Here is a 23,131-nt window from a genome sequence, read left to right as displayed (position 1 = left end):
AGTGGGCGAGTTCTTCGGATGACAGCATCTTCCTCGCTTCCAGTGCTCAAGCAACAAATGACCGCCCTGTTCAGACCAGCCGTGAAACCGTCCCTAAAATATCCTGCGATTTGATGTGGCTGGGGGAGACCCAAGGAGAGCGATGAGACTGTCCATGAACGTGCTGGGACATGGGTGAGATGCAACCAGCTGCTCCACGGATCAGCGCTGGGGCCCGGGGCCTCGGGGGATGCGACATGGGAGTCATCGGGGGGGCAGGGGGACAAAACAAAAACTTAGGACATGGCAACTTGCATTACCAGTGTGAACAACCAGCATTTTTATTGCATTTGAGAATGCTATAATGTCAGTAATTAGTACTGACTACACAACATTTTTTATTGTCTGTATCAACAGACATGGAATGATGGAATTACAGTTGATGTAAGGAATGAGTTTCTTTTATGCCTTATCAAAAAAAAAAAAAAAAATCTTGTTACTGGCAGCACATACACACGAAGCACCATGCTAACAGTCTGGACTGTACCATTTTCATCAAGGCTTATGGGTAGAAGATACTTTGTTACCTGTTCTGGGTCCATTAAAATGCAGTCGTTAACTGCAAATTCACCTCGCAAGACTAGAATACTAAATGACTTCTGAAACATCTAAAAAACTCCCTCCGAGTTCATTAACCAAAGGTACCAAAGGATTTCAAAAGAGTTTAAACACATTTTTTTCCATGCTATAATGAATGTGAGATTATTGGCGATCTGAAAACTACAATAGTTGAAAATTATTTTTAAAAACTTTATATATATATATATTTATGTATGTATATATATAAAATATCTAATGATCTTCAATATTTGTAGAACCAGAATCCCTGCCCCGGTCTCCTCCCGAAGCGGGAGCTCCAGGAGAGGGGAGGTGCAGGACCTGTGGCGGGACTCTTGCGAGTGAGAATCAAAAAAGGTAATATTTTTTGTGGTCACTTATTCTACCTAAGCCTTGATTTTTCATTTCACTTCTAGTTGAATGCAGAAACCTAACAGGTTTTACATTTACAAACTTTTTATTTTTTGTGGACAAGGAAGGCTTTGACTCTCATTCCTGACAGCGATTTACCTGATACATGGTACTACTTTCATAATGTACGCTTTTCTTTGAGAAAAAAAACATGTAACAAATTGTCTTTACATCTTGGCACCTTGTAAAGTTTTTTTTTTTTTATACAAAAGTTCAATAGTTTGACACTCCCCATTATTAATCACTACTTCACTGATAAACTTTGAAAGTGTGACCCTGGAATTCATCATGCAAAATATTTACTGCAGCAGGAGAAAAACATTTTTTTTTTTAAACGACTTTTTTTTTTTCCTTTCAAATATATGAACTTTGTTTAAGACAGCCAGAAAAGGCAGTGGTAAGATAACAGAAGGGGTGGGAAAGTATCAAAAAAACCAGCTTAAACACAAAAACTGTACAAAAATGCTTCGATCAATGATAACAGGAGAAAAAAAAATCTGTCAACTATGTTACAATTTAAAAGCTGAAGAAAAAAGTCAGGGATTTTCTCCCACATGTCAGCAAATGTCATCCAATATTCTTAAAGCAAGGATAACTAAATAAAATACATGTGCAGCGTATTCTGCAATTCCATTACATACAGTAGTTTTTTTTTTCAAAGCTATTTTTTTAGTATAGTTAATATAAAGCAGTTGCACAAAAAGCAAAAGGTGTTTTGACAAACAGGTCTGCATTTATTCCTTTTGAGGAATGATATCTAAAAAAAGGACCTTTCCACCTTTTCCTCCCTCCCCACCCTCCCCCCAAAAGACAAAGGCTCACACAGACACAGTGGGATATATATGTACAACATAATAAACCCCTCCCTAAAGAAGCAACTGTATATCCAAAGGGATACAGAATCAGAATTGTAAAAATCATAGTGAAGTTTGCTTGATGTAAAGCCTGAGATTTTCAGTTGGTTCTTCTGCAAGGCTGCGACACCTGCCAGATATGTTAAAATCTAATTTTTTATTTCTTTTTCTCTTTTTTTATTTTTTTTATTTTTGCTACAGTCTTTAGACTAAGCATGCAAGACATACAACTAAGTGCAACTGAGTGAAATGTATTTTTTATTTACTCATTCCCTAACAGTTTGGACTGAGGTATGCGTACTAACAGTTTCTCATGCTGTTATCTTTACTCATGTCTAGCTACACATGCTGAGAATGAACTAATCTACCAGATTTTTATCCCCTTCTGAATACCAAACTAACCAGCAAACCACTCAGTTTAGAAGCACAGGGCTCAATTCTCATGATCCCCATCTGGCTACCGCCGGCACGTCACAAAGCTGCCTGGATATAATTTAAATGAAAAAAAAAATGTTTCAAATGACCACAGACTGCCCTTTTTTTCTTTTTTTTTTTTTTTTGTCTTTTGAAACAGAAAGCAAGAATTTAGTTTTATAAAAGTAACTGCCAATAAAATTTCTTGTACCAAAGCTTATGAGTGGACAGGAGTGTTATTTCCTTATGAAAAATGCTGACCAAAAACGAAACAAAACTGAGCAAATGTGCCAAGATCAACCAAAATTAAAGCCGTCATCCTAGCACAGTCCCGAAACAGAAGTGGCACACAATCTGTAGAACCAAAGACCAAAAAAATTTTTTTTCATTTAATTCTAGAAATACTATTTTGTGGTCCAGTTAAATTGTGGGAGCTTTTCTGTTCTCTTCTGTGTTTTATTAAACTGTCTCCTTTATCTGATACTCTAATTTTCTGCGAAATAACTGTGTCTTTGCTTTCTCCAGCTCCCTTCTCATAGCTCCACCAGTAACACTGATTCCTAGTTTTAGCCTCAAAAGCTCTCCTCGATTTCTCTTTACAGAATTTCATTTTGGTCACTGTAAAGAATTGCAAATAAAAAGTAACAACTTTGGTTCAGACATCTACTTGGCCTTCTAAATTTTCTAGAATAAAGGAGCAGTTTCCCTCTCAGGTTAGCAATAGCCCACATCTTGTCATTTCCCTCTAAATTCTTCAACCTCCTTTGATCAACAATAAGAGGATATTTGGCTTCATAAGATAAAGCATATAACAGAGAACATAATTTACCTTTGTGTAATATCTTTGGTAATTTTAGGAAAAAAAGGTACAAAGAAGAATATAAATTAAGCTCTGAAAGGCTTTTTGAAATAATAAAAAAGCTACAGTCCTACATAAATAAATGAGTGACGGAAAAGTGGTTGCAGAATGAAAATGTTTAGGTGTTTGGTGACCGAGGTTTACTGACCTATCGCAACAAATTTTGTATGTCATGTTTGCTTTGAAGAGCCTTGCCAGATTTGCCTAACAAGCCCCAGCGCAAATTCTCTCCTAGATCTCCTGTCTCCTACGGCGAGGTTTCCATACTGGCTGGTGTAATATTGCATAACAATCTTAACTGCAGTACTGGATTTGCACAGCTGAAAATTAACACTTTAGCATTAGTGGGGCTCCGTCCTTATTAACTCCTGTAACAAGTTCAATCTGAAATCTAATTTGTATTCAAACAGATTAATGCCACCAAGCAATCCTGAACTGATGTTTAACTGTGAAACATCACCACGTACAATAACAATTTAATGAAATCATCTTTCCAACCACTATTTGCAAATGCAAATGCAAAAAGAAAAAAAAAAATGTAATAATAAATGTATAGGTGCCCATCTCGGTAATCTTACATATTCCAGAAAGGTTTGTTGACCCATTAGAACTTGTGTTAAACAACCGAGAACTTGCCACTCTACTGTTCATCCTCCAATAAAAGTGAACTATATTGGTGCTGCATATGTTTCTTTGTGCTGTTCAATTTTGTGGCATTTGCTAATATTCACCGTTGCTGCCGAAAAAAAAAATCAAAAAACCCAAACAAAAAAAATATTTAAAAATACTGCTTTGTGGAATGAATCTGTGTTGCTTCCTACAGTGTTTCTATGTTCATCTGTCATTCATTCTCATTCTTGCAGTACTTCATTCCTCTCTCTCCGTTGGACAACCCTTCCACATGTATAGTGCAGCATTTGGGACCTTTTCAAAAAACAACAACAAAAAAAAGGAGACACCGAAATGGAATGTTTTCCATAGCTAAAGAAAACATGGTGGCATCTGAAGGAAACTTGAATGAATGACAGAAAAAACTACAAACAATTCAATGACATTCAGCTTCGTATAATAAAAACACCTATTAACATTCATCACGAAGTACAGAAAACGTTGAAGCCTCTGAGAGGCCCTGGGCCCAGATGAGGCCTGAGGTCAGAACTTAAAATGGTAGAGGAGAAGTGGGGCGGGGGAATAAAAGCAATACATTAAAAAGTTTGGGATAATTTTTTCTTTTAACCCCTCCCCGATATACACGCTCACACGCACACAGACATATCCACACACGTGCACACACAGGCCTTCCCCATCCCAAATGGAAGCAAAAAAAAAAAAAAGAAACCAACCAAAAACCAAAAAAAAATGGAGTAAAGGCAGTGATAATCAACATGCAGTACTGTGCAAATATGTTGTCCATTGGAATCCTTAAAATCTGGGCAAAGACTTGATCTGCAGTTCAGGTGTACATGCTCAGTTTGATGTCCTCAAGTGTCCAAAATTGGCAGGACCTGCAGTCCACAGCTGGCTGCTAAATGCAAGTGAATCAGTTTAGCAAATTTACAACACTGATGTTGACTGTAAGAGAGGAAAATCCCAAGTACCAAACAAGTCCATCCAATGCACAGAGTACAAATTCCTTTTTTCAACAAAAAGTAGAAAAATCAAAAATAATCCCAAATGGGATACTTGATGGCACTAAGAGTTAACATATTTCATAGTTGTCAAAGTGGACTGAGAATCCTCCAGACTGTACAATAATGGAGAGATTTCACAGCTAAGTTTGACGTGTTCTTCCAATCTTCATTCTCAGGATAGCGATGTCAGACATACTCATTCTATGTCCTCATTTACAGGTTCATCTTCATAATCTCTGTCGTGATCGAAATCTGGACTGTGGTTGGCTGTTGTCACTAAAGATAGTGGGCCTTCATTTTCATCTGGATCTAATGGTTCTTCTTTGACATGCACGGGGTGCCTGGAAGAAACAAAAATATGGTCAATCAGTAAGTTGCTCGTTAAAGAGCAGTTCTGACAGCTCAGGTGGTTTGGGGAGAAAGGCGAGGTGGTTTAGGAGTTCAGACCCAGTGTGCCAAGCCTAGGAACTCCAGGTCACCAAGGAGAAGACCCTCAACTTCTGTGCTGGCTGCTGGAGCCAAGCGAAAGCTATGCTGGGCAGGCAGCATTCAGCTTCCCCGGGAAAACACTCTGGGAGGAGCACCTCGATAGGGTTTCCGTCTCGGGCTTGAGAGAAAACGCTCTCAGCTGACATATTAAGTTGATTAATACAATCTTTGGATAAATAAGCGGAATAAGCATCCGAACAGCAAAGCAGCCGTTTGTCAGCCCGCCGAGCCGGTGGAGGCCGGGCTAATCATCGCTCGCTCCGTGTGCGGCGTCTCTCGTTAACATGCAGAACCTGTGAGACAACTCTCCAGAGGACGACCCCAAGTGAGGTTCTATCATTAATCAACTTCAAGCAAACACAGCAAAGAGACACCATGATACATGCTTTAAACTCCAAATTAATGCATATTTTTACAAACTGTCAATAAGGGAAGAAAAGCCCTGCCAGGAAACACAAACAGAGAGGAAAAGGCTCGCTCAACACAACAATATGATAAGAAAGCACAGTCCTAACGAGAATAATAACACTGTCAGCTGTAAACAAGGCAGAACATGATCCCCAGCTCATGGTGGGCACAAGGATGTACTAAAGAGATGAGATCTGCCAAATTTCTCATTACAGCATAGCACATGAATAACCCGCAGGGGAACGGGGCTTGGTCATTCAAAAGGGGTATGATAACAATTGAAAAATGTTGTTCGTAAATCATATTTACAACAAATCCTATACAAATACAAATTACCTTTTTTTTTTTTTTTTGTTCGGCAGCTTTTGAAATGTAAAATAGCCATGTGAGTCAATAGTGTCTTGTTGGTGGGACTTTATAGGAAAGTAGGATTTTATTGACATTACCAAGTATTAATAATGCGACAAGGCAACGGAGACCCTGTTTGCTTCCTAAATAATTGATGTTGTAGGCAATCCCTTAAAATAAAGTGTTAATGAGTTCAAGTCCCACTCTGTCTCTCATTGAGTTGATATCCACCTCCTAGAGTCTTGTTTTTTCTCTGCGCAGGCTGATTTAACCCTTTCACATAGGCTACATGAAAACATAACCCAAAGCACAAACCTTCATTTGCAAGAACTTTTTCTCTCCTTGCACAGCCTTGCTTTAAAATGAATGATTTAAAATAGCTGCATTTTATTTTATGTTTTGTGTGGATAGGAATGACAATACTGTTTGTACTCCATTGCACTGACAGACAGCAAGAATAAATCAACGAACAGGGAGAATGTGCTCAGTATCCATGTACAAGCCAAAGGTAACCCTGTCCGTTTCAAGTGGCCAGGGTGAACCACTTGTACGCTTGTATAGTGTGCAAAGCTGTATCGCACCCTATTTATTTATTTCGGCTTGAGCCTGGATCAGTGTAGGAAGCATCTAACTTGCTGACTACACACATTTTTAATGTGAGCTGTGAATGCCTTTCAAGTCCCTGCATATTTCAACTTCTTGAGTTGTAAAGTGCTAGATCAATACTTAAGTAGTAACTGCACCTTCCAGCCCATCCAACAAAGGAACAGTGGGGAGAAGTGATGCAGTCTCCATGTAGACACACCTTTTCCCTTCAAATTCATAAATACGTGTCCTATCAACACATCCCTGGGAGCAAAGAGGTTCCTCTGCATGTCGTGTAGTTTTTGCAAAAATTACAAGGAGAGAGACATTGCTTATACAATTTTGACCTAATTATTGAAAAAGAGGGGGTAAAAAAAAAGACTGGGAGGAGACAATTCAAATATCAGAGGTTAAGAATTAACATAAGCATATAAAAAGTCTCGCGAGCAGATCGTCATCTCAGAGGTGTGCATGTGCTAACCGTCCCGGCGGCTTGTTGCCCTAGCGAACGTGAAACCATGCTGATTATTTGCAACTAGAAAAACTTGTATTATGAATAGGCTGTGGGGCCCCTCACTTGGGAGAAAACATGAAATGAAAAACAGAAGAAAAAGGGGGAAAGAGCGGCTACACGTAGAGACCGATAAAGTGTGTGCTACTCCGCCTTTATGGCAGTGATCTTTTTTACTGCTGTTTTAATTTAAAAGTCTTGCTTGTTGGCTTTCTGGTTTTGATGCTGCTGCCGGGCTTTTTTTTTTTTTTTAAGTATTATTTTTGAAAACGCAGATGGGAAATTTTCAAAGGAGAGAGGAGAATGCATGTTGCGTGCAGCAGAGGTGGCCTCGGCACATGGACGGGAGTTTCTCCAAAGGCTGCTCAGGGGCCATGTCTCAGTGTCCCACTGCATCCCTGCACCACCTCGTGCTCGGCCAGAGGGCAAAGTGAACGGGTGCCAGTAGATAAGATAGCTACCCACTGCGCTTGCAACCACCCGAAATGCTGTGAAAGCTCCTTCAAAGGTCCCCGAACCTTTCCAAAGCAAACTCTGCCCCCCTTCTGGTTTTGTTATGAAAGCAGGTGAAACCAGGTGGTTTTAACTGAGTTTCTCTTTGAGGTTTGGTGTGGTTCCCAGAAGTCAAAAAACCAAAACTTCAGGAGTGAAAAGCAAAGCAAGCACCAAGTTATGAAAAGGGCTGCTCAACCCCGAGCGAGACAAAGCCGGAGGGGGCCACAAAGCCACGGGGAGGCACAGCCACACCAGCCTCCTCCAGCAGCTCACGTGTTGGACAAACATCAGACAGCGAGCTTGGCAAAAACTCCATCCCCCAAATTAGGAGGGTTATCTGGGTAATACAACCTCCCGGGGAGAGATCTGCATGGAAAACAACAACAACAAAAATTCAACTCCTTGTGCACTCTGTCAGTTTTAACCACAAAGTGGCATGTGAGGAGGAAACCTTACTGAATCCGTGATTTTGCTCAAACATTTCAGAATAATTGAAATAAATAAGCTTAAATAAGCTCAAAGGCAAAGGGAGACCTTCATCTCTCTCAAGTAAGTCTGAATCTCTATTTACCACCTCACCAAACCCCCAAACTGGAGAAGGAAAACTTCCTTTAGAGACTAAAGAATTCAGTCTCTTGAATTACAGAAAAGTTAAATGCTGGGCTAGGCAAAAAAGGGGGGTGGGGGGAAGAAAGAGTTTCCCATTTCTTCCTTATAGTAGCAGAATTTCAGCACATTCTTTTTAAGTAGATGCCTAAGACTCCAGAAGGGGTTAACAATAAATAACCTTGCTGAACACAGATTCCCCTTCTTTTCACATCTGAGTAATTCTTTTGTTTGTCCACTCTGGGAACAGAGGAGTTTTTAATAAAGCTGACTGTTGTTTAAAGCCACTGAGTTCTGGTGGTGCACACAGCATGGAGTAGTTTGCTTTGTGGCTACCTTTGGAGCGTATCAGGATGAAAGTGTTATGTCCCCAAGCTGTAATTATGCGACTACTTTCTAGTGTTTCAAAAGGAGGGAGAGAGAAGGAAAAAAACCCAACCCTAGCCGTGGTTCAATGTGTCATAAAAAGGAAACGAATGAGTGGTAATAAGACTTCAGCTAAAGTGTTAGACTTCTTAGCTGTCATGTTAACAAGGTCCTTTAAACCTTACAATAAAGTTTAAAGCTTGATTTATTCTAATATACTGAAATTGTTTAAAAAATAATTTGCATTATGACAAGGAAATCTGTTCTGAGAAAAAAATTGAAAATGTCATTAACAAAGCAGGCTTACGGAAAATAAGAGGTTGCAAGGCGTCCAGAAATCTGCTGTTGACTCATGATTTTATTTAGTAAACAGGGTAAACCCCGTGACGTGTGAATAGCGTTCTGGCTTTAGATCCCTTCAAACTACTTGGAAACACCATTTTAATGGGGAAGCTCAGAGGCTGGTATTGGAACATCACCCGGCCACATTTTACTTAAGCAAAAAGAAATGTTCAGCAGAGAACACATATATTATCAATTCTGAGAAAATGAAAACACTCAGGAAACAATCATTTCCATATTACAACAGAAAATTGGATTTTCTGGTGAATAATGAAAATGAGGCATCCCTCCCCCCGTCCTCTTCTCTCTCCAGTATTTGTTCTGTGCCCCTCACCTTGGTATCAATGTGCTAAGAGATGATTATTAAGTGTTACAAAGGCCACGGCTATGCACAGTTCTGGAAGATGTCCTAGCCTGTTTTAACTTGGTTATTTTTCCTTCCTTGCAGTCTCTTCAAAGAAAATGAAACCTGAGGTGAAATGAGAAGTGCATGAACTACACTAGCCTTGAACTTGCAAAAAATAATTACTTGGATTAACGCAACATCATAAACGTTCACCCCTGTCTGTTAGGCCAGGAGAAACCCTTGGGAGAAGTCTTGTTTCTGGAGAAAAGCCATGTCCCTCCACTCCTCCTTCACACCGGCCCTACGTGGTCACGGGCAGAGGATAACAAATTGTGACTAAAACTGCCTCAAGATGAATCCATTTGTGAGAGACGGAAAGTGTGTCATGCAACGCTACTTTGGGAGAGATAATTAATACTGCACAAACAATCACTGGAAAAGCTAAACACATTATTTGAATGTTTTGAAGTAAATGGTAAAAGACAATGTTTAAATTAATTATTAATTAAAAATGAATGTTGCCATCTTTAAAGATTTTTTTTTCAAAGCACTTTGTGCGCTGATTTAAAATGCTGCAATATCAAAGTATCCAGAGCCTCAGATTCCTTCGTGCCCCCTCCCCTCTGACAACACATTATGCAGGTGGGAAACTTTTTTGCCATTAAATACTAATTAGTTTCACAACTAATTACTATCACGGTATTAGGTTAATGTTTTTCTACTTTTTGCTTTAGACTTACTTTTGTAAATCCCTTATTCAAATTACTTTGAAGTAGAAGACTACAAATTAGTTCTCTTTTTAATGTGTAATGTGAGCCATGGCAAGTCAGCCAGTAATTTTACAGCCCATTTTAAGGAACAGGCAGAAGAAAGGCAGCGCGGCTCTCGCACGTGGTCACTCGCACAGGTAGCCAACCGCTCCGTACAGTTTTTAGAGAACTACAAGACTTATAAACTCCAGCTTCCTCGCCAGCTGCCAATTACCCGGTATGTAATTTGAGGGGAGGGGAGAATTTACAGCTTTACAAACTCACTCCATCACCCCATAAATACCAAACACACCCACTGGGGCATCGCACCCTTCCTGCCTTACCCTTTCCTGCGCCAGCTCGCTGCCCGGGTGCCATTCACGTTGAGCAGGGACGGTGATCCCCCATTACTTCATGCGGTTATATATGCGCTCATTATACCGCCGTCTGTTGCTATAATGCTCCTATTACTTTTCCTTTTGATATTTTAAGAGCAATCTATAAATCACACAGACCTTCACATGTGCCATCGTTAATGCTTAGCAAGGCTGTTGTGCGTTGAGTGGTTTTTTTTAGACCCACCAAACAAGCCCATTTCCCAGCTCTGCCCCACCAGTGTGCTTGTCGCGTGGACCGAAGTGGAGAGAAATCAGATTTTTTTTCTCCAAGAAAGCAGGTGCCTATGAGGTTTTGCAAGGTTTAAGAAGGTCTAAAGGTTTAAAGAAGAGAACTGCAAACAAGTTAACAATTTTATAGCTCTGTGGGCTTGTCAGACTGGATTGAGCTGATCGGTTTTATGTGGAAGTTGGTAAATGGCCCTTTTATGTTCTGATCAACCTATGCGTGGTCCCAAATGGAGATGTCTTGCTCTTCCTGCTCCATCCATGAACCTCAGGAACAAACCACGAAGGCCTCCAGAGCCACACTTCAGCAGACGGTAAGACAATGCCTTGAGCCACGCACACACCTCTGCCGTACTTACATTGCTTGCATAGGGGAACGTCCTGGACTGCTGTCACTCCCATTACTGTTCGTATGCTCCATTGCACCATTAAGCTCTTCCCTCATCGCGTTGGCTAAATTGCCCAGAGTGGGATTTCCCATGGAAGCAGTAGTGTATAGAGGTATACTGTTCTCAGCCATTGAAGCCTGACAAGGACACAAACAAATATATGAAGAGCCATGACTAATGTTTTTATACATTGCACACCACACTCACTTATTCCAAAACATTCTCCACATTTACATTATTTGCAATTACCGTTTTGTTAAATATTGCGCTTTCTGATAGGCATTACCCCGATTCCACCAAGGGAAATTTAACATCATTTACATCTGGGTTTAAGCATTCATAGCTGTATTGGCTTGTGAGAGGACAGAGCTTTCCATTACCTATTTGGAATTACACTCCCTGGAAAAATAAAATGTCCTTTTCCTATTTTCATTTTGCAAAATTATGTTTGGGGCTCTGGGTTTTTTTGTGGCTTAGGTCTGGGTTTGGGTTTTGTTTTTAATGAAATGGGGAAAAAAATTAGAAGTCACTCAGCTGATAACTCCTTCCTACCAGAGCAAACAGGCACCAAGCGGGAGGGCAGCATTACTGAGTTTGGTTTTTCTCATGACACAAGTGTGAAGCTGCAGTTAGCACTAACTGGATCAGTCTGAGTTGCAGTGATCCACCAGAATGCTGAACCGGTCCGTGTGAAATTTTTTAAGCCTCAGCAACTCAGCTCTTACCTTAGCTATTACAGATCTGACCATTTTATTTCTATTTTTCCTTGTTCTAAAGAAATACCATGCAGAGGCACACTGGAGTTAACTTTCTAAATGGAAATCTTTGTAGGAAGAGAATGAACTGTTAAATATTTTCCTTCTGATTCCTACCGTTCTGCCTGCTAATATTTACTGTGTGTCAGCATTAGCTCACGTTGACAGCACAGTCCTGTGCCCAGCATGGCAGTGGTGGGAGCGCAGAAGCCCCGAGCCCTGGAGGAGCCCAGTGTTTGGTGGGGATGGGATGCATGGCTTTCCAAGGCCGTAGCGCCCAGGGACTTGAAGGACATTTAACCATTTCACCCATCCCAGCCGGTTCTGGCTGACATCATCCGCAGCTCTCTGAGCCGTTCAGTGCCGGAGAGCCACAGACACTGGCTCGGCAGCGCTCGACCTGATCCGGGGGGAGGTCAGGCGGCTGCAGTGGCGGAGCCAAAAAATCCATCAGACTCCAGGTCTGCATGATGCAAACCCTGTTCATGGGAGGGAAATTTATGCAAATGTACTCCCCACCAAACGCTCTTGCCTGCTCCTAAATCGTGGGACAAAACTCCTTGCTTGTTGCCATCCGAGCTGGCAGAGTTGTTCCCAGGCAAGCACAGCCATAGACCAGGCGGGGGGAGATGGGATGAGAAGGGGGGGGCACGATCAGCCCTGACTGCCGCATCTTCAGGAGCATGGCCCCTTTTATTCTTCCTTATGTTGACCTCTCCATGTGCAGCCCTATGTGCCACACGTGATTACAAAAGCTATTCTAACGGGGAGGATTATTTTTATCTTCTTGATTCAACAACCGGCGAACTCATTGTGATTAGGGGATGCAAAGAATGGTTCACATTTCCTGCACTTGGCAAAATAATGACTCAAGTTCTTCACCCATAGTGATAACTTGTAATTGCAGTAAAGCAATTTACTGGGGGAGAGGTGGGACATGAGGAGTATCTGCTATAAAGATAATAATAGGGAAGGGGGGTGTTTTGGGAGCCCCCGGTGACCCACTGGGAAAAGAGAGCACTGGTGAGAGCTGGAGTCCCCATACCTTCCACACATAGAGGGGGGAGAGAGCTGCTTCTTCTCCCTGGCCACAAGGGAAAACAGATGGAGGAGACGTCAGAAGGGTTGTGGTGAAGGAGAGGGGCGGCTCTGCCACCCCGCAGGAGAAAAAAAACACAGCCTGGCATGCCGGTGGCAGGCAGCACACCGAGCCATCCCTCAGCCTGCTGAGAGGCGGCTGCTGCACTCACGGGGACGTGCAAAGAGCCAGTCTTTGCAGATGCCCGCAAAAGCCAGGGGAACATCGCTCGTTGATTATTAGTTAGACTGAACGTAGGCACTGGCAGGTAGAGTGGCCTTGTGTCCTAGGAGGAAGGTTCTTGCCCAAGTGAGGTCCGAACTGCCCACGCAGCACCAACCACCCGCAAGGCTTCGCTCAAACCCCTGTACAGCACCTGAGCACCCGCCGGCATTCTGCCTCCAAAATCCAACGCGGGGGGGAGAGGAGCGAGGAACCTGCCAGTGTATTTTCAACCTAAACGAGGACCTGTCTCAGTGCAATGAATCTTGGTCACCCCCATTTATTATAGGGGCCACACGAGCGGTAGCAAATCTGGCCCAGGCTCCTCCCTCCATCAACTCGGTTCATACGATGTTTTGGGGGGGGGTATGAGTACATGCCACTTCCAGGAAAAGTGGGAAATGGAAACAGTTCAGAGGTTATCACAAAAGACAAGAATGGATGGAGATGACGACAACGACACGTGTTTCAGAAATAAAACACGAACAGTTCCGTATGATAAGCATATTAATTGAAATTAGTCACATAGTTAACAATATGAAGAAATGCAGGATCATTTCATTTTTGCCTTTCAGCCTCATGAATGTAAAATGTGCTTGTAATCTTAATACTATTCAAGAGACAAAGCAGTCTTTAAAAATCACACTTTGCAAGACTCAAGGGAAAATAAGTTACTAATGAACGGTATTTACAGTTGCTTCATTTAAACATGCTTTCATTTGCTTTTCAGAAGTTACTGCATAAACTCAAATAATTAGAAGAAATGCAGAATATCACTTTTCTCCTAATAATATGTTTCTTGGTTCTGAAAAGAGAAGTCTACTAAACCTTCCACAAAACATGGTTGCCCAAGCAAATATCCATGGCCATCAGTGAACTTCTCAGGAAGCGACTCTCAACAAACAACCGGGGTGCAACCATGCACGGTGTTGCCTCCCAGATTAATTCACACTATACGGAACAGGCTTGAACCCCCACACAAACACCCCCACCCCCACCACCCCCACAAATTCAGGACATGGTAATGCATTTGGATCTTTGGTTCATGTAGCAAATACGGACTTTACCTGGGGTTTTTGAGACAGACTCAGGAATTTGTAGAGAGGGGAAAAAAATGCCAACCTGATATACAGCACATGAAAGAGGGCTGGAGACACGCACACTTTTAGGCTGCAAGTTATTAATTGAGCACCAACGCTTTGTGTATTTCTACATCGTGAAAAACCAGAATTTTTGTCTTACAATTACAGTATGGTTTAAGCCAATAAAAATTATCTTTTTTTCTATAGGAATTGTGACGTTTATTTTTTACCAACAATAGGAAGATATGCAAAAATAGCCCTTAAAAGAAAAGGGGGAAAAATGATCTGCTTTCTCTTTAAACCCATGAACAATAGAAGGTCACGTGCCGCAGTATCCTATCATTCAGCACATTAATAGCTGTGCTAGAGTAATTACACTTGTGGTATTTTTGCCTCAAGTGAAATTCTGAAATAAGAGGATGGAAATTATGATACTGCTGATAAATATTAATAAGTGAACTTTTAATTTTTTTGCCACAATATTCAAAATGCTAAGCATCTAGCTAATGCTGAAGCAGCCTGATATGTGTTTGCCTCCAGGGACTATGATGCTTTATGCACTTAAGAAAAAAGTTTAACGGAATTAAAATTTAATATCTAATTAGAGCAAGGCTAATATATTTTGAAATGAGTGGGGAAGACACACGCCTCTGTTGCATATTTGCTACAGTCATTAATCTTACCTGTAAAGCAGCATTGAGAGGTGTGCAGTAGGTGTGGCTGGTCTGTATGTTTTTAATAAGAGAAGGGTTACTGCATAAGAAAAACATAAAAAGGAGAGTTAAATGCAACCAACTTCTGTGCGTTTCAAGCATGTAATGCTTCCTCCCACACCAGAAAACTAGAGCTGAGACTGTTTTTCCACACAAATTCTCTTTCATTTCTCTTCTTTTTTTTTTGTTTAAAGAAAATATCTGAGTTTTAGGCTACGGTTATCATATTTGCCTTTACTAAATAAGGAACATCATTATCTCTCAACATTACCTCGCCATGTGTTCTACTACCCTGCCTTAGTAGCACATCTTGGCATCTCTGCTCATTTTAGCTGCGTTCAGGAGAAATTCTCCAATATTCGTCGTGCCTGGGAGCCAGTTACCACGTAAAGGTCCATCATGAGGAGGCTATGATCAAAAGCATTGCAGGACATTTTAAATACTACTTCATGCAAATTATTCTCCAAGTCGCTGGCAGCAAAGTCCCTTGCAATGGAGCAGAGGGACCACGATGAGAGAGGATTCGAGCCACGTTATTTCCTGCCAGGCAAATGGTGAGTGGTCCCAGTGAGGGACTGCCTACACCATTGCCCCAAATATTTGGGGTTGTGGGCATGGAGGCATGACAGCAGGTACTGCTGTACTGCAGCGGAATGGTATGGACCACGCAAAACAACACGGTGCCCTAAAGGCTGTTTTAATAAAAAATATTCTGGTGTGCTATTTTGGACCCTTACTTTAGCCATCTTAAGTTTACTTAAGGGGCCGGATTTGAGGAAGATGAATGCCAAGCATATCTGCTTTCTCTTTAGCAGGCATCTAAATATTACTGGTTCCACCAGAGGGGAAAAAAGAATAAAAAATCATTGAATACAAACTAGATAAAACGTGATAATGCAAAAAACCTCCAAAAAGTTTTATTGCTCACTGGGCATTTTTATTTTTGTTTTTTTCATGGGGGAGTAAATAATGGTGAGATGAGTCTTAACTGAGCCCCTCCCACAAGGACCAGCAAGGATCAGTTGTCCTGGAGAGATGGCCTTCGAGTAAGGTCAAAGTAAATTGCTTTGGGAACCCCAGGAGTATTTGTGCACGGTTGTTGTAGACACAGGATGGCCTGTTGATTATAATCTTTACAGCTGGTCTCACTGCACTTTCAAACTTTATATAGTTAATTCAGCATTTCTGTCTTATAAGCACCTTACACTATTTCTGATTAAGAGCTGCAAAACAAGGCATACAACTGAAAGCAAAGGAAAATATCAAAATTAAAACTTATCTGAAGCCTTTCCTGGCATATATTTGTCTTCCTGACAGGCCTACAGCACCATATCTGCACTAGCATGGATAATTATTTTAGTCTACATTGCACTATAAACAAATGCTATAACAAACATGTCAAAGTAGAGTTATTACTACAGGCATTTGGATTATCAGAGTAGGACACACAAAATACACGTAACAACCAAAAATTTAGTTTCTTTAGCAGCAAAGGTGATGTCACTATTTCGTGAAATGCAAGTCTACATGAGATGGGTAAATCATGCAAAGCAAAGCAACAGCAGAAAAAAAAAATTAAAGCAAGTAAAAGCTCTTACTGTGCAACAAGCTCGCCAAAGTTTTCATCAGGGCAGTATTTTCGAGGACGGCCTCGTTGAATATGACGGCCACGTTTAAACTCTTCATCATCAACAGTCCAAAAGGACCCAAACTCATCCTCTACTCTGATAAAGCACTTATGCAGTGAGAGGTTGGTGCGAATGGCACCCTGGGACAAGAGCAGCAGCAAAGGAGATGAAGTGGAAACAAAGGGACACGGGATCGGGGACAGAACAGACATCAAATACAGGGAAAAGGAAAAAGAAAATAAAATGCAATAAGCATAAGCAAATGGTTTGTGAGGGTTAATATGCATTGCCACCTAAAAGCTACTAGCATGTGATGCAACAAACACCAAGCAAGCAGGGTCAGGGTACTGGTGGGCATACAAACAGTAGTGATGAGATGTTTGCCTTGGTTTCCCTTAACTGAAACAATGTGAAACCACCTGTGGTTGGTCTAACACCAGCTAGCAGCCAAAAGCCTCTACGTTAAACTGTAAGCATGATCCAAGCTAGGCTAAGAAGTTCAAACATGGTGGACATACCCACTGATCTTTTGTGGCCTTCGTTTTTGGAACTCTAGTTCATCCACTGTCCATACTGCCCCTTTAACGTTTTCTACTCGCACAAAACACTTGTGAAGACTAAGATTATGACGCACTGCATTCTGCAGCAAGTATAAAAGAGAAAACATTCAAAAACTTTCTATGAGAAAATGCTCATCATTGTCCAAGAACAGCAGCACAGTCAGCTTGACAGTCCTCATTTTGCAATGTTAAGCCCCTTCCCCTTCCCCTCCCCACACCCGCTTGCTTTCCCCGGCTCTTTACATCTTATTTTTGCAAAGACAAAATAAATGTAAAAGCTTAAACCCAAGATTAGAAATTCAAGTTATTCTTATCAATTACCCCCAGTGTGAATGAGAACAGCCATCATTTTAAGCATGCATGTTGTATAATACAGCACATTTCATACAGAACACAAGAGGAACATTGCTTAAACATTTTCAAAACAAATATATACACTCTGCAAAGAGAAACTTGTCCTCTCCTGGAAAAGAAAGCCGTTAAAAAGAACAGAAAGGATTTCATGTAAGTATAGACGGGTCAATTTAGCAGAGAGGCACTGGAGCTGGTGTTGTTGCAGTTTCCCACAGCTGGGTTAATGCGAATCAGGTGCTGAACCTCCTTCCACATCCACGGCATGGACCAGGGGCTCGGCAGCACCCCACCGGCCGGCACGGCACTGACTCCTGCCTCCACGGCTTGCTCTTATATGGAAGTTGGCTCCTATTTCTGGCAGACTACTGTACTGACTGATCTGAGCCTCTGCCAAGTGAAAACATGAGGAGGGCTCTCTGAAACAAAGTGATAATATCCCCACAGCTCATCACCCAGAGGGACCCATGCTCATGGCATCCGATGCTCAGATGTCCTCTCTGTAGTTCAGCGCCGGGTACGGATGAGCCCGGCCAACCCCTCCGACGTGCTCAGACCCTTGCTGAAGCCAGACATAATGAGACACCTTGCTATGTAATGGCAAGCTGTTGGCTTTTCTGTCCCTGCTCCTTCTGAAACAGTGCCGAGAGCCTTGTTATTCCTCAAATGGAGTGCCATGCTCCTTCCCTGTTTTAGGAGTTTTCTGAGCAAATACCCTACTACAAAGCCACTCGAATTTGTACATGGAGCTTGTCCCCAGAGCTGCTGAAAGGGGCTTAGTAAACAGGGAAAACAGAAGAAGCCATTTGCTGAAAATATGCAGGCGAACAAACTCCATCCATCATCACTGGCACCATTGATTTAGTCAATCTGGTTGACTCGTTAGCAGGCACAATGCCAGCCAAACACATGGCCTGGGTCTAGGCAACCAAGAGACTACAATTTTTTTTCCTTCCGTCGTTGTCTTTTTTTTTTTTTTTAATGAACATCGGGTTTGGATGGTGAAAGGGAGCTCTAATCATGAATGTCTAAATCACTGTGCAAACAAAGGGTACGCACAGTGCATTTGTCATGTAAATTAAGAGGCAGTGGTGTGTGTGCCTGGGAGGGGAAGGCTAACAGTCTTTTGCTACTTTTCCATTTCTCTGCAATCACTAGCGCAGTCCCCACACCCCATGCCTGGTACAGGGGAAGAGTCGGGGCTCAAAATGCCTTTTCTTAGCAGATGCTTGAGTGCAAATGTGTTTCCTCTGGCTGTAGGTGCCCAATCCCGGCTCTGTGGCAGGGTCCGGGCGCTTCAGCTTTTCCACACTGATCTGCTTGTGAACTGGTGGAAAAATAAAGCTTGAATATGCTTTTCTTCTCAGCAAGGCAGAAGTCTAGCAGAAAGTCAACCTGCCCATCAGGGCTGCTTCTTTCTGCCCTTACTTTTTCTCTTTTTATCTTTTAATGATTTTTTTTGTTCCCTCCCACCTCTCCCAGATTTCACTAGTTTTGAAATTTTTGGCAAAATCGCTGATTTTGAGGTGGAAGAAAAACATGCAAACGCCCCTTACGGGCTAAAATCAGCCAGCTCAGCAACTGCTGGTGGGTGCCACACTAGTGCAACCCGACACAGGGCTGCCGACCCACATCTGGGTAACTCAGGCAGTTTCCTGTGAAAATGGGAACACTGTCAAGTCTGGAGCAAAATGTAAGAATAATAACGCTATTTCCCCCCAGTGAAAGCTGATCTTGTAGTTCATACAGCAGTTGATCAAACGCACACAGCAAAGTTCAGTGAAGTGAGTCCTCGGAGTTTGTAAACAGTCTCTAAATACACGGTTGAGCAGAAATATTTGTGTTCTTCTTTAAATAAATTTAATGCCAGAGAAATACTTTACAGTCTGTTCTTGCTCTCTTTAAGTCAATGTGCAATTGATGGTTAAGGCTGCTAGATCGGGCTCTTGCTGAATACATTGAGACAGACAAGCTGAATATTTGCAAGACGTCCATGAAGCGTTGCCCTTGCTTTCTATTTTCCATGTGATCACATATTTAAGGAATTCATGGCAGACAAAAAAATGTTTTGTTTCCCCTGCCTCTGGATACTTACTATCTAACAGTTTTATTTGAACGATACCCCAATATTTCGGAGCCACACCTGCAGCCCGTGCCTCATGGCTGTGACTCAGTGCCAGCAAATTACTCCAAAAAATAAAAGCAAACAGACATTGCCTCTGACCTGTCAAAACCAGTTCACAGTGCTCCCCCAGCAATCAGCTTAACAGAAAAATTAGGAGCTATTATTGTAAGATTATATATTTACCTTGTTAAAAATATTTGTATGCAAGCCACTTTTGCCGAAAAATTACCCTGAACATGCTTGAATGTAGTAAATGAAAGGGTTTGTTATTTTAATAACTGCTCAGGCTCTGCTGTACTGCATTTTGGGAGAGAGGTTCGTTTTTTAAAGGTCTTTATTCCTGCACTCTTCTGTGTTTTTGAAAGAGGGCTCAGGGAAGCTTGACCACACCAAACCCTGACCCTAAACTTGGGGAACACTGACCCAAATGCCCCCTAAGCATTAGCTGAAGGTGAGCACAAATCAGCATGTATATATTCAAATTATTCTGATTCTGCAATTAGCCCCTTGTTCTTGTTCTGCACCCCGTGGGCTTCCCGTCATGCCAATCCAGAGTTGCATTTTCATCCCTGCTGTTCCTGAGGGCTGGCATAAATCTGAGCAGTCTTCAGCACGAAAATCTCTGTTACTTCAAGCAGTTGCCAATTTTACTAGCGCTGGTGGAACTTGGGGCGAAGCTTCTCTTCCTGGGTAGGTGAAGCAGGACCTGGACACCTGCACAAGGTCAAGGAGGGGTCTCTAAATGGTACCTGTGTCCCTGGGACACACCTTGCCCTCCTGCAAGCCCAAGGGTCTGCAGCTCAGCCTCTCTCCTCCTCTGAAGAAGCACACTGTAAGTGCATGTGGCTTCTGGGACTGGATTTTACATGATGCACAAAGCTAATTCCTAAAACTCGCGCCACAGGAGATACGGCCAGGGCTGCCTGCTGCCTTCTTCCACTCCCCCCTCCACTTCCCTTCCCTTTGCTGCTGGAATTAAATAGGATTTTTACTTCAGCACCCACACCTGCAGCTGCTGAAAAGTCCTACTGGAACCGCTCCAGCAGCAAAAGACAGGCAGGTCTAAAAGGATCTTAAATCAGGGAAAGTTAATTTCCTTTCTGGATAGTAAGGAAGCTGCAAAGTGAAACACTGCTCATGTTTCCAACTGCAGTGAAGAATCAAAGCAGCCATCACAAGACTTTTCCTGAACCTAAGAGCTTCTAGACCAAGGTTGAAAATGTACAAAATTGCACTGAGATCTGAATTGAAAGCAAAACATGCTACTAAAAACTAAGCTAACTTCCAAGGACCATTTTTAGCTTTATCCTCTGAAGGAATTAATCCTAAATGCAGGCTGAGACAGGAAAAACAGAAAGAGCTGATGAAACAGCATGTATGGGACATATTCACCCTACCTGGTCATTAAAAGTTGTTTGAGAGCACCAGAGTTGTCTAGATTAAGAGAGGCTCAAAGTACCGGGGATGCAATTTTTTGCAGTGATACAAGATCCTATTATTTGATTCATTCATTTGTAATTGCACTAGCTTCAGAAGCCAGTGTGGCTATTATAATGGTATATATAAGGGAAGGAGTGTCCCCCAAAATATAAAATAAAATTAACTCCCCAGACCTCTTATCTAACAATACCTAAGATGGTTATGGTAGGAAATTAAAGTGCCAAATATCAAGTTTATTTTTCTTAAACACAGTTCTTATTGTGGGGCTTGCTTCTTGCATATTATGTTCAATAAGCTTCCGCTGTGTCATTTAAAAAAAAAAAAAGGAAGTTTATAACAGATCTGTGTATGTAGTTGAGAGTGAACTGATTGAGGAAAGAAATCCACTTATCTATAGATCCTAGGAAAAAAGCGGTTGTTGTGATTACAGACTGCATAACTAAAAAGACAAACAGTATATCTTCTACTGACACAATAACTTTACCTCTTTCTTTTTTTTTTTTCCTAATACGTTCCAGCTGAAGGGCTTGAGTTTCACTGCTAGCAGCAACCACACAGAGGAACTCATGGCATAAACACAGAACATAAAAGCCAATAATAGGGATTCAATTAGTGGCTTCCAAAGGCAGAAGAATTTTTCTGCCAAATATCAAATTGTTCCTGCAGATAAGGCACCCAGCGTGTGTCAAAACTGCCGATCCGAATTTTCATGTCCACGTCATTACAATTTGTTATGTCATCAGCAGTATCTATTCTGTACATGTCAGATATCAAAGGCAAGAGGCACAGGCGGGCTAAGGCTTACCTTCCACGTCGCTGCGTTGCGTCTGAAGTAAGCAAACATTCGCGTGAACCAGTTGTAGATTTCATTTAGTGTTAGCTGTTTTTCTGGAGATTCGAGGATGGCCTTGTGAAGCAAAGCGATTGCAAGATCAGTTATGAGCACACCCGTACAAAATACGCTCACAGTTTTACTTTACCAAATAGAAAAAGGAAAGAAAGGAAGAAAGAAAGAAAGAAAGAAGAGATTTGGAGCAAAAAATCCAAAGGAGGGTTTTCACAATATGAACTAAGATTAATGGCTGCATTTAACAGTTCAATGGCAAAATTCAAAATGGAATTATCTAATTGTTTTGAGTTTTTATTTCTGTTTCCTTACAGAAATATTAATTTATTAGTCATTCATAAAGCAGAATCAAAGAGAAATGCAAAACATTTCACTAGCTGATTAAAGCTCAGTAATTATTTAGAGCTCAGATTAATTCTAGGGATCAGAGATTACTGTAGCTTGTGATAATTGACTTGCCATCTTTAAACAGGCTCATTTTCACTGTTGTGTGAAATGAATTTCCTAATAATCACATCGTATTGTAATACTTAATCAAAAGCAATTATGTTATATATTGCAGTTCTAAAAACCCTTATAGTAAAGGTTTGAGCATTTGAGCACGCTTACATACCAAAGGTTTGAAAATCTATTTAATCCAGAGTATGTGCATATAGGGAGATCTTTTTTTTCTAATTCAAATGCATGTGTTTGGCTCAGCTTACCTGTCTAATTAAAGATGCATACGTGAATGGTGGTCTAACTTCTGCGTTCTTATAAAATTCTTGGTTCTGGGCAATATCTGCTAAATAAGAGCAGTTGTTCTGTTATCATCACAGCCTGCCGCTGCCGGGCTGCGGGCAACAGCAAGCCGCCCCACCAAAGGGGCTGCACCACCAGAACCCCTTTACCTGAAGAAATGGGGACGTTGTATTTATCCGAGTACCGCCTCCGGATGGGTCCGACATTGTGCATGCTCGTGGTAGTGATGACCGACGGTCCCTGCGTGACGGGAGTGATGGGCGCAGTCGGGGTGGTGGGAGTATGAGGTAAGCTCTGTGGAGACGCCTCAGATGCGGTCTTGGAAAGCGTGACACTCGATACCAGATTCAGCTGCGGACGGAAGGACGAGGATTTAGTTAAAAATGGTATTTCTGGCTAATTAAGGGCTGCAGAGAAAATTCTCGATAATGGAGCCTTCCTCGGTTCAAAGCAGACAACACAGCCTGAGCGCTTGCTTCAGCACAAAGTGCTGTTGTAACATCTCCATTAGGAGCCAATAAAAGGAAATAAATATATACATTTTGGAATAGATTTAAAACAAGAAT

General features: G+C 41.6%; 1 protein-coding gene across 15 annotated transcripts in view; it reads right to left on the bottom strand.

Annotated features, from left to right (window-relative positions):
- Positions 1-295: 295 nt before the first annotated feature.
- FOXP1 (forkhead box P1) overlaps positions 296-23,131 on the bottom strand; it is a 391,241-nt gene continuing 368,405 nt past the window's right edge. For 13 of the 15 annotated variants that reach the window (XM_072876061.1, XM_072876057.1, XM_072876058.1 and 10 more), the window contains 7 exons: positions 22,715-22,916; positions 22,529-22,608; positions 21,783-21,884; positions 17,020-17,141; positions 14,844-14,913; positions 10,994-11,160; positions 296-5,107 (listed from right to left, as the gene is read on the bottom strand). In XM_072876061.1, the coding sequence (XP_072732162.1) occupies positions 4,963-5,107; positions 10,994-11,160; positions 14,844-14,913; positions 17,020-17,141; positions 21,783-21,884; positions 22,529-22,608; positions 22,715-22,916 (888 nt within the window). In that variant the 3' untranslated portion in view covers positions 296-4,962. The remainder of the gene's footprint in view (positions 5,108-10,993; positions 11,161-14,843; positions 14,914-17,019; positions 17,142-21,782; positions 21,885-22,528; positions 22,609-22,714; positions 22,917-23,131) is intronic. The other 2 variants (XM_072876067.1, XM_072876068.1) reach the window with 1 other exon arrangement.

The sequence above is a fragment of the Ciconia boyciana genome, chromosome 11 (assembly GCF_034638445.1).
Source record: "Ciconia boyciana chromosome 11, ASM3463844v1, whole genome shotgun sequence".
NCBI lineage: Eukaryota > Metazoa > Chordata > Aves > Ciconiiformes > Ciconiidae > Ciconia > Ciconia boyciana.
Note: the sequence above shows the minus strand (reverse complement) of the source record. Positions and strands in the feature narration are given on the sequence as shown.